The 12,130-nt window shown below is 38.1% G+C and overlaps 1 protein-coding gene across 1 annotated transcript in view; it reads right to left on the bottom strand.

Annotated features, from left to right (window-relative positions):
• The window catches only part of GABBR2 (gamma-aminobutyric acid type B receptor subunit 2), a 491,071-nt gene that overhangs the window by 236,614 nt on the left and 242,327 nt on the right, over nucleotides 1-12,130 (bottom strand). The window contains exons 6-7 of the mRNA XM_075084470.1: nucleotides 10,767-10,958; nucleotides 9,422-9,658 (exon numbers count right to left, since the gene is read on the bottom strand). Coding sequence (XP_074940571.1) covers nucleotides 9,422-9,658; nucleotides 10,767-10,958 — 429 coding nt within the window. The remainder of the gene's footprint in view (nucleotides 1-9,421; nucleotides 9,659-10,766; nucleotides 10,959-12,130) is intronic.

Genomic DNA, 12,130 nt, shown 5'->3' with positions numbered 1-12,130 from the left:
CAGAAGTACTACTGTATGAAGAGAGAATTAAAATACAGTTTGAAATGCTTATTTATTTTTTTTTTTGCTGGCCTGAAATTTAAAAATGTCACATTGCAAAATATTCCCCAAGCGACAACTTTGCTCTTAGGTGCACACAAAAATTCCCATCAGGCCAGATTCTATTTCTTGTAACATCAGTGTTGGCCACTTTCACTGACGACAAAAAAGATTCCTTTTAAAAGCTTTTAAAAATTGCCCACTGATGGAGTAACCTAGATGAAAACAGACCATAAATTACAGTTTGCCTGGCAAGTATTCAGCAATGGAGAGAAGTATTCCAATTAACTAAAGTCTACATATTTTTGTAAATGTGACCCAAAAATTTTCAGAAAAATGCATTTTTTTATTTCTTTTCTTGGAAGTATCCAAATCAGTGATGTAAAGGATAAAAATAAGCAGGTTAGAACTAACTTTATACTTCACAATTTATTTCCTAAATGAACCTGCTGTAAGATTTCAGCATATTTAGAAATATATTTATAATTTATGTGCTTTAATCATTTTCCAAACTCTCAATACTTAATATAAAGCAAAACAGATGCTGAGAAGAATTTAGAGTATGATAACAGCTTTTCAAAGAACATTAGAAGACATGTTAAGATTCTCACAGACTGGTTTATGATAGTCTTCCTATTGCTTCAACCTTCATAATACTATCTCCTTTATATTTTTTCCATATTACTATTTGATATTCCCAAATATCTGATACCCAGTTAAGAATTACACTGTTGTGCCAGAAGAATATATATAACGAGCACAACCGATCACTAAAATATTCAGCATTCCTTTGATCTACATGATTTGCATTAGAAGTTGCAGCCTTTTACAGGCATCAGTAGACGTTACTTTTTAAATTGCTATACTCCACCGCATTATTTCGATCGCTCACAGTTATTTGATGTGAGTCATGTAATTCCACTTAGGACACTATCTAGAAGCATTCTCCAAATGTGCTTGAGCAAGCTCTTGTGTCTAATCATTCATTACAAACTTAAAGCACTACAACTGATCAGAACTCTTAAAATACATTCATTAATTCTAGAAAACATTTCAGAAGAATTTTTTTCTAAATTTCCTGTGAGCAAAAGGATTTTAGAATAACATTTTGAGATATATACACAAATTATTTGTTAAAGCAGTTTGCTAGGTAAGGCCTCCACCCCCCACCCCACCCCTTGCATGATGAAGTTAAAAGAGATTTTGCACTGACTGAAACAGGAACAGGATCAAATCAATAAAATCTTCCTATACTTTGCCTGTACAGTGAAATAATAATTAAATGCAAGGTCTAATAAAAGAAGTGAGAACAATAATGCTAAAATCTTGCATAGTTATGGCATTTATTGTCCCAGAAAAGTCCTGGTGTGAAGCTAGTAAATAATAACTTCCTTATCCATCTGAAATCTCAGTGAGAATTTTAGGTAAGCAGAGTGGAATTACTAGAGCTGGAACAATCCCAAGGTAGCAGGGCTAACATCTGTTCCCATGGAAAATAAAACAAGAACTATAATACCCTCCAGCACTCAGGAATCAGTTTTATTCAATTTCTAAAATATGTTATCTCTAAAATCAGAGTGTTTTTTAACTCTAGAGTCATGATTGAAAGGCGTTCACATCTCAAACTTCAAGCTAACTCAGGTACTTCTGCAGTGCTGTCTTCTAGGACAGAAGGGAGATAAAGCAGAGGTAGGTGTGAGGATAGAGTTTGCAGACTGAGGCTGATGCAGGATAACTAATCTTGCTGTTCCAACCACCATGCATACTGAGAGAATGTGCTGCAGCTGAAGACTGTTCTATGGTGAATTCCATCCCCAGCCACTGGGCAGCTGAGGGCTTGGAAGTATCCATGGAAGATGTCTTTGCCTGTCATTTCAAATGGAGGCATAGCAGATAGCAGCAGTAGCGTCCCTAAATTTGCCATACATCTTTTTTCCTTCTCTTAGCAACACAAATGCAGGAATAACTATATCACTGAAAAACACTGTTACTCTGGAAGGTTCATAATTCATAGATATTTGCCTATTTGTCACTGCATCATCTGCAAAAACTCACCTGGAAGTACAGTTCAGCTGTGCCCGTGCCAGCCCGTACTTGTTTGGTTCACACACCATCTGCCAGGTAACCGTAAGAGAGCCTAGCTGGCTCTTCAGGACCATCACGCTCCATCTAGTAAACACTTACATGGCCCATCTTGTAAACACATGGCCCATACATATATGCCTATATCCGGACATATTCGTATAGAATGGATATAATCTGTTAGTGAACTGCTCTTCAATGAGGACAGTAAAATCAGTTTCAAGAAAAACACAGTCAGGTGAGAAGATGTTCTTTGAACTCTACAGAGTTTAATCAAAGCAAGTGCAAGACGCACTGGAGACTAGAAACTCAGAACTGCTCAATGATGCAGATTATGAGAAAGCCTTCCAGGAAATCTTTTCCTTTCCCATTATATTGTCCTAAATACATGTTTTCCTGCAGCCTTCCTTTTCAGACTCATTGTTGTTAAGAAAAAGGTGTGGGGTGGGTAAGGGCAAAGGTATGGATTGAATTCCTCTCTCAGGGCCTCTCCATCCAGATCTCAGACCCTGCTGATGTTTCGTCTGTCCCCTCTGCACTCAAGACATTGCTCTCTTGGGGAAGCAGAGGCCTTCCGTTTAACAATGGCCAAGTGCCAGGTCCTGCACTTGGGTCACAACCACCCCATGCAACGCTCCAGGCTTGGGGAAGAGTGGCTGGAGAGCTGCCTGGAGGAAAAGGACCTGGGGGTGTTGGTTGGCAGCCAGCTGAACGTGAGCCAGCAGTGTGCCCAGGTGGGCAAGAAGGCCAACAGCGTCCTGGCTTGTATCAGGAATAGTGTGGCCAGCAGGAGCAGGGCAGTGATTGTGCCCCTGTACTCGGCACTGGTGAGGCCACACCTCAAATACTGTGTTCAGTTTTGGGCCCCTCACTACAAGAAGGACATTGAGCTGCTGGAGCATGTCCAGAGAAGGGCAACGAAGCTGGTGAAGGGTCTGGAGAGCAGGTCTTATGAGGAGCGGTTGAGGGATCTGGGGTTGTTTAGCCTGGAGAGGTGGAGGCTGAGGAGAGACCTTATTGCTCTCTACAACTACCTGAAAGGAGGTTGTAGCGAGGTGGGTGTTGGTCTCTTCTCCCAAGTCACTAGCGACAGGATGAGAGGAAATGGCCTCAAGCTGCATCAGGGGAGGTTTAGATTGGATATTAGGAAAAATTTCTACACCAAAAGGGTTGTCAGGCATTGGAACAGGCTTCCCAGGGAGGTGGTGAAGTCACCATCCCTGGAGGTGTTCAACAAATGTGTAGACGTGGCACTACTGGGCATGGTTTTGGAGGCATGGGGGTGTTGCATTGACAGTTGAACTTGATTATCTTAGAGGTCTTTTCCAACCATTATGATTCTATGATTCCTTGATTCCTTTACAGGCAATAGTACTTGAAAGGGGCTTGAAATAATTTTAACCTGTGCTATGTAATCATAACATTCAAGACAGTTGTTTGCTAGACTACTGTATTAACTGACACATTATGTGCTAGCACATCTGCCAAGAACTGCATCAGGTCCCAGGACAATTAAAGCACCTGAGATTCTCCCTTCTTCATCATGCTTCACTTTCCTTCTGCACCTCCCTTAACAGCAATGTTCTAGTCTTTCTTTGGGAGGTTACAGCTGCCGTTTCAGTGAAAGAAACAGCTAAATTTCCCAAACACAAAATTGGAAATTTGCAACATCATCAACACCACACACCTTGCATCACATTTTCAATTTTGGATTAAAATTGCAGGAGACACTCTGTCAAAACAGTTATTATAGCATATATTGCAAATCCTTAACTCTTTTCCACAGGCTTGTATATGAAGATGGGAGACATGGATATTCTCTTGCTGGTATGGGATCATCACCAGATGTCCACACTGATGCATCATCTGCCTTTGATCATAAGACACTGGCATAGTTTGAAGACACAGTAGAGGTGGATGGAGCTACTCCAGGCTTTCTATTATTTTTTCAGAGATGGTATCTCATTGGTACACTTACTGCAAGAGGACCACTTCTACATAAGTGTCTGTAAGATTTTATCCTATCACCCTTTTTCAGTAGGCATATGACCAATATTTCCTGTCTCTTGTAAAAAAAAAAAAACTTGGTGGAGCGAGGCACAGGGCTTTACCATCATGCAAGAAGGTATATAACATTTTTCCATCTTTTTCTCCCACGTGCTGGAGGGGTGGCAAAGGAACACTTTACCTACCTAGTACTTCTGTCTAAATAGAACACAAAAGGCCATCTAACCATGCGGGAAAACTATCTCTACTTGTGCAAGAGATACCAGAATCTGTAGTTCCTATGTTGCTTGTCCACATGTATAGGCTGTCCCCTCTTCCGGTATCTTCTTTTTTTTCAAATGGCTCTTTATACCACCCTCTGATACAACCAGCTGGCAGAGGAAGAAACTGTTTTGAAAACTCCCTTTAAGACCACTGATACCATCTCCCGGCTTAACTGCTTACATGAAGCAGGACAGAGCTTCCAGATTCGGTAAATTTTATTTTTTCATTAGTCTTTCGCCATTGAACTTCAAAGAATACAGAAAAGAAAACCAGAGCAAAAGAATATACCACCAAAAAAAGATAAAACAAAGGTGGATTTGAAGCAGGAAGCTACAGAACAACGCACACACCAGAAAAAACAGGGTGGTGGAACTACTGAAATGTGCTTTGTTTCTTCAGAAGCTTGAGGGAGAGCTGCCCTGCAAAGCAGAAGCCTGCACCACCATTGAGCCAGCGCAATCACCTTCACTAGAGCACACTTTGTTTATTATTTGTAGGGACTTCCACTCATTGTACCCAAAGCAGCAACAAGGCATCTTCCAGGGCATATTATGTATTACATTAAACGCTGTCTAGATACAGGCATAATTAAATACAGAGCAGAGCAAGCTAAGAGGTGTTAGCCAGATCTTAGGAAATATTTCACTAGCTTTTACGTAAATGTATGTTGTTCATTTATTTTCATCAAATATCCTTGTATTAGAATGACAGATGCCATAGTAAGTGTTCTGCAACTTTAGTCTAAAGCCTTTTTTATTTGCCACCTACTATATCTATTAAAACGTCAGCTGCTGATTAGTTTGAGGGCTAATCTTGAAATGTCACGGTTAATCTCAGTTCTCCTTTAAAAAGTTAGGATTTCCTTCTGTATGCTGTTTTACACTGTTGGCAGATGAAAACATTTCCACTGAATTTTTCCTAATGAACAAACATTATTTATGACTCTATGCAAACTTCCTGATGGCTTCCTTTAGCGTCTCTCTATTTTGAGGAGCCCCCTAAATGAATTGGCCATATAGAGAGCAAATTATTTCACCAACCCACTGTACCACTCTCAGTTGCTCATCAGTGTTGGATAATGCACTGGAAGTCAGGAGGGAGTAAGGAAGTAAGAGATTCACCACATTTATCTCCACTGGGGGAAGCTCAGATTCAAGGTTCAGGAAAACCAAATAGAGATGTAGGAGGTCTTGTGCACAGCCAGACCCCAAGTATTTTTCTTTCTTGTGCTACACAAGAAACCCTGTAACAGGAAGCAAGTTCTGAAAAATCAAAAGGAAACACAAGGCATTAAGTTCAGAGTAGTTCGCATTCATAACCCTTGGGGTCAGGTGTTGCAAAACCAGATCTGCCAACAGTCAGGTGGGGTTGTGAGCACATGCGTGTGTGTGTGTGTGCATATATACATACATACAGCTTCTTGACTGTGCATTTTGCTAGCTTATTGAACTTCTTCAAATCACCCAATAATGGATAACGGCCAAATTCAAATTTTCAAATGCTCAAAATTAACATCAAACCAAATTCAACAGAACATTCAAAAGCATTTCGCAGGAACAGATATCTCTATAGTGTTAGGTATTCCACTGCACACTAAACCTCCACACCCCCACTCCCCTTTATAAAATTAAATGTACTTTTAAAGCACTATTCCAGATTAACAAGAAGCTACTTTATTAAAATTTCTGCCCTCCCCCCAATACTTTTATTATGTGCCCTACCTCAGCCATGCCAAAAAAGAAAATTTTACTCCAGGAATAAACAGCTCTGGAGGCTTAATTCAGAACTGTTCATGCAGATTAACTGCATTTATCAATGCCACTACAGAAATACTCGTTAGACCCCCATATTAAGCATAACTTCACTCTGCTGAAGTCCACACTAATTCCAGCTGATTCCCTGCCAAAGACCAACCTATTCCTTAATTTAACAGAATTAGAGTATGTGATTTTTCCAGGATGACATGAAATAAACACTTTCTCCCTGTTCCTATTCTGAAGCTAACGCCTCCTGTATGTCTAAGATTCCTGAACAGCACAGTGGCTACTGAAGCCTGTAAAGTGGAGGCAAGCTGCTAAAATCGATATTCAGAAGTAATCAGCATCAAAATACAAAATGAATTTCATATCAATAAGCATTTTTCCAGTTATGAAACATGACTGGATCCATTCAAATGCAGGATGCCAGGGACAGACTTGAAAGCTATTTCATGGCTGTGGTTTCAATTGTGCAGCAGCTACTGTGATGGAATTTTATCCTACTGTGCTAGAGTCTCTGGCTGACATAAAAGGAAAGACAACATTGTGTTTAATTTTCTCTCTCCTCCACTGTAATTCTTTTTTCATTACACACAAATAACAGAAGGCCATAAGGATGAGAAATAAACTAATAATTCTGAAGCCTGATTTATAATCACAGATAATAGCAATAAACTCAAGCAGCAGTTACAGGACTTCAGGCATAAAGCAGGGAGAATGGTAACAATCATGACATCACATCAGTGACAGAGGTAAAATGATTAGAAAATTAGAAGAAAGCATTTTTAAAAATAATGCCATGTTTTGCATAAAAAATAAATTGAAGTTATCTCCAACACTCATTGCATTTTCCCACCACCTGGCTACCCCATGGAACCAATACAAACTTTTACCATGCTGAGAACAAATGTGTATTTAATATCTTTCCAAGTATAACCAACATTTTTTGCTAACAAATATAAACATTGCTGTAGTTATAAGGTACTATGTAACCATCCATAGTCTTTACAAAGAGAAAAAAAAAAAGTAAAAAAATGACTAAACCAAAATCCTTCTATTTTCCAGATGGATCTTGATTCAGTATGCACTAAATATGATTCAGTGTCCTGAGATCGCTAATTCTTCACTAAGTATCAAGCCTACAAGTTATACTATGGTACTATTACACAAAATAAAGTGAAACTTTCTTCTTCTTTTTTTTTTTTTTTTAATCCTTTAGGCAAACAATCTTGCTTTGGGAGAATTATTCCAGCTTTGTGGAAAATTCTCTTTGGCTTTCACACATACATGAAGGGCATGTTATAGGTAGTATGCTATAAGCTTCTGTATAATTGACAGTCAGATATATACACATCCCAGATATATATTTTGTTTCCCATCATTTTATCCCTCTGTACTGATTCAAAGTAGTAACACTTCAACAGAGACCTCAGCAGATTCTCCAACTCTAAATTACCTCCAGTGGCTCTACCAGTTACATAAGGGGACTCCTCAGACATCTAAACTGTGTCAAAATAGTGTGAGTATTTGGTTTTTTACTTTTCATTTTATGAACTTAGGTTATCAGAGAGTGTACTATTTGAAAAGAGGGACATATTTAGCAAGGGAACAGGCGCTCGGCAGTTTATAAACCATTAGGGTGGCAGGGTTGCATTCACTTCACAAAACTGGCTTTATGTGGATTAAGAAAGGTGGGGAAAAGTGTCCAAAATCCTTTGGAGTTTAAGACTTTTTTTGTTTCAATAACTTTTCCATTAAAAAAGAAGTGTTCCGATAAGCAAGGAATTAGAAAAAATGTAAAGCATGAAAGCCAACCTAGTCTGAAATCAAAAGGACTTCTATCCTGAAAGCTGGTTGGAAAGAATGGACCATTCTAACCACACGATGCCTTACTCGATTTCAAAATGGCCAACATCAGGGGATCTGAATGCAGAATTAGGACATTCAGATTAATAAAACTGTAGGAACATCCCTGCAGGTCTTTTTTTGTTTGTATCGCATTTCTCCTCACAAAGTTCTTTTGTACCTGTGAAACAGTACACTTTGAAGAAGTGTAGCATATCACTATATTACTGTTTTCTAACAAAACACCAAATATATGTTTCCCTTCTCTATATTCAAAATACACGAGGAAATTATATGGTAATCAACATGACTATAAGTCAGATAAGCTTGAAGAAAAATAGCAGAAGGAACCATTTTGTTAAAAGAAAAAAAAAAGTGCAGAAAAAGACCAGAACCTTCAGGAATGTTTAAGGAATACCTATCATTTTCTTTCCAATAGATTTCTGACAGTAGAATTAGAATAAGTAACATCTATGTACTGAGCTGCTGATGCACAGCAAAAGAGGATTAGTCCTGTCAAGTCTTTGGGCAATAGCCTAAACTGTTTTCTAAATGTTGTCTCCTAGGAAAAAAAAGGGTCAATAAAAGAACAGAAAACCAAAATACTGACATTCTGTGTAATCAGGAACTAGCTTCACTCCCAGCAAGTCTTTTCAAAATTGTTTAAAAAATTTCACGAAAACATCACTCAACAGTTATTATATTTTTTGTCGTTTACTATAAATAATTTCAAAGAAAATGAAAATTGGGTAAAGGGGTTTACTATTTATGACATGACAGTGTTTCTGATATCATATTCACAGAAAGCATAAAGAAAGATGCTCTTTGCAATGGTGCAATTGAAAACAGAATGAGGTTATTACTACAAGTGACCAGTTCTTCTTATGTTATAGTCAGCATGCTTTGTACTTGACTGTGAAAAAAATTATAAATAAACTTAAATGGCAACTGAAGTATGTTGTAAGAATATCGAGGATGTACAGCACTGGAGTTGGAGACCTTAGTGTACTATAACCTATTATCAAAAATAAATGATGGAGGGAAATAGGAGGTATTTTCAGATCACATTCCGGCTACTCCTCAACTGCTAAAACAGTCACTTAAAAGGTCACTGCAGCTTACAATGCTTGCAGTTCCCTTGAGACCACTCTGAGTGGTTAATTCAGACTACATCCTTGCTTAAAAATCTGATAACCAAGGAACTGTACAGTGACATCACTTGGCATCAGAAGGCAGGTAATGAGCAAAAGTCTCAAGGCAACAGCATTAATTTTTAAGACAGAGTAGAACTGTGGAGGCTCTGAAGATATAAGAAATACAAAACCGTGTTTCTTTTTCAAGAGTATTTAAAATTTAATGCTTGCTTCAGCTACTGACTTAAAATCACAAGCCTCCTCCACCCCAGCAAGTATCTGGTTGAGACTTACCGTTACTCCAAAGAAGTTGGTTTCATTCATAGCATCCAGAAAAATTTTGCCAAGTTTGTGATTCGTATAGTTAAAATCTTCAATTTTTTGGTGCTTGTTGGTGGTATTGAGATACTTCATTGCCCGCTGCAGAGTCTTGGCAATCACCCATATTCCATCATAGGCATAACCATGAAATTTGCTGGATTGTCCATCACCGCGCTTAGCATTGTATTCCTTTTCATATTGCTGTGGAGTCTGTGGAGGAGAAAAACTTCAGGTTTACTTCAATACTTAACATTTTACAGATTTGGGACCAAACCTACACCTCAAACCGCAATCTCCAATTAGAGGCATGCATCACTAATACAGAAAACACTGCCAAAACAAGCATTAAGGAAGAAACATATGCTGCCTGATTTACAGGACTGATGGTGCGACTGGGTGGGAGATCAAGGAGACAGAGAGACTGAAAAGCAGTTGTTCTGCTTCTCTGTATGAAGGACAACTTGCTTTCTTTTGCTTTCAAACAAAAGGCTTCAGTTCAACCAAAGCCACCACCATACTGGCGAGCCATAATACTAGAACAGAGATTAAGTCTGTATCCCTGCAAATTAGTGGTTGATTAAACTGTTTAGGATAATGCAAATCAAATAACCTTTACTTGAGCAATTATTTGCTTAATGTAAATTTATTTGAGTGGCAATTTGTCTATGTTTTACAAGTTTAGTATGCTCTTTATGGTGTACTATCTCATGATGAGTTGCCTTTTTGTAAAATTGCCTTTCATGCTTACTCAGCAAGGCATGAAAGACAGATGAACAAAGATGAAAAGCAGCAAAATCAGCATGCTTATTCATTGGCCAGAGTTTGCACGCATTTGTTCAGTGAGAAAATGTTATATACTTTACGGAAATGCTACATATTTACATAATAAAAGCAAGCCCCGCCCCTAGTTCTGAAAGGCACAAATCATCAGTGAAATTGGCCATTTGCAGGACTGGGGTTAAACATAAAAGTTTTCTGTTTCTGTGCTCATCTATTTAACTTGGCACGACACAGCATGTGATACTGCATACTATAATTCAAGCTTTACTGTACATTGAACTGTAATATTCATAGAGGGGAAACAGGACAGATTTGAAGCAAGGAACTTTACTGCTTCCTTATCCTGTGGACACTGGAATTGATTTTTAAATATTTAAAAATTGCAAACCAGTGGAGAGATGAGAATAACCATGATGACTGCCAGCTCTCTTTGCAGAAGAACCCTTTAGCTTCGCCCCCTTCCCCCGTGCTTTGCTGTGTCAAGACACTGGCAAGACAACTGATTGCATAATAAACTACTTGGAGGAAAAATACTAACCCTTCCTGATATGGTCTTTATCATTTTTGAGCTGAGAGGTTCGAAATCTACTCCAATATAACCTTCCATGGCTGCAAGAAGATTTTTGCTGAGACATTGTGAGGAATTAATCCAGGATTCCCACCAAAGGTTTTCATACCACCCCGGAATAATCCACTGGTACTTGCTGCCATACATTTCTTCCTCATAAGCCTACAAAAAAAGAAAAGCAGAAAGGCTAACAGACATTGAAATAGACATATTGAACATAAAAGTAATTGTTTTCTGTTCATATTTTTCCCCATTATTAATGAAATTATGGCATAATTGAAGGATACACAAGTATTTTGAACAGTTTAGAACAATTACTTGCTAACAATGAAGGCTCCTTTCTTGAAGTTCCTGTCTTTAAAATTCAGGTAATGAGAAAAGAATATACTAAAACCTATTTTGCTTTCAATAGACCATTTATTCAAAAACAGAAAAATAAAATACTGGATTCTAAAATCAGGGGAGATAAAGAGGAACACTGGCAGGAGGCAGAGGATTTGCATAAAAAATTCTCCATAACGCAACTGTAAGATGAGTGGTAGGTCCAGCATGCTACCATGTTTAAGCTAAATTATTATCATCCTAATATCGTCCTAAAGACCACATAAAACAGGATAAGGCTAAACAAGAAAGCTTGGATCCTAGGCACCATCAAATCTCAATATTGCAAATATGGATTATGTGACTGTGCTAAAACAGAGACCACAGGGACATTAAGTAAGCAGTTTCTTCTGAGGAGCATGAATCAATAGTAAATTGATAAAGCAAGCAAATCTCAGTGATTTCTTTTTTTCATGAAGAAATTTCTTCGTGTGAAATTCTACATGGTTTGAATACTAAATTCAGCCCAATGTACTCCAACATACTGAGATGATGGTTATTTCCTTACAATACACAGCAGATACATGTAACAGGAAACAGAAGATCAGGCACATATGCTGTTGTGCCTAAAAGCTGGCCTATTGATGACAGATATTCTATTCCATTGTGTGGAATAATGTTCTAGGATAAAATTAGCAAATTTTATCTCAGATGTTTCTCTCACTGTCTTGTACCTAGATTTTTTTCTTTTGACATTTTAGTCAGACTCCATTTCAAAACAGCAGGTTTCAAGCTTCTTTGCCTCCTAATATAAGCAATACTGGAGATACAAGACATACTTACAAGATAAAAACTGCAAATTTTAGAACTACATGGTGCAACCTTAGAGTTCTTAACTGGAACACTGCTATATCTTCGCTGAAAATGTTACAGAAGGAGGAAATTATGAGAATGCAAACAGGAGATATTAGTCATTCAGAACATAACTGTTTTGAAAAGTATCCCAAAGATCA

This window comes from Phalacrocorax aristotelis, chromosome 2 (assembly GCF_949628215.1).
Source record: "Phalacrocorax aristotelis chromosome 2, bGulAri2.1, whole genome shotgun sequence".
NCBI classification, from domain to species: Eukaryota; Metazoa; Chordata; class Aves; order Suliformes; family Phalacrocoracidae; genus Phalacrocorax; species Phalacrocorax aristotelis.
This window is presented reverse-complemented; position numbering and strand designations above follow the sequence as displayed.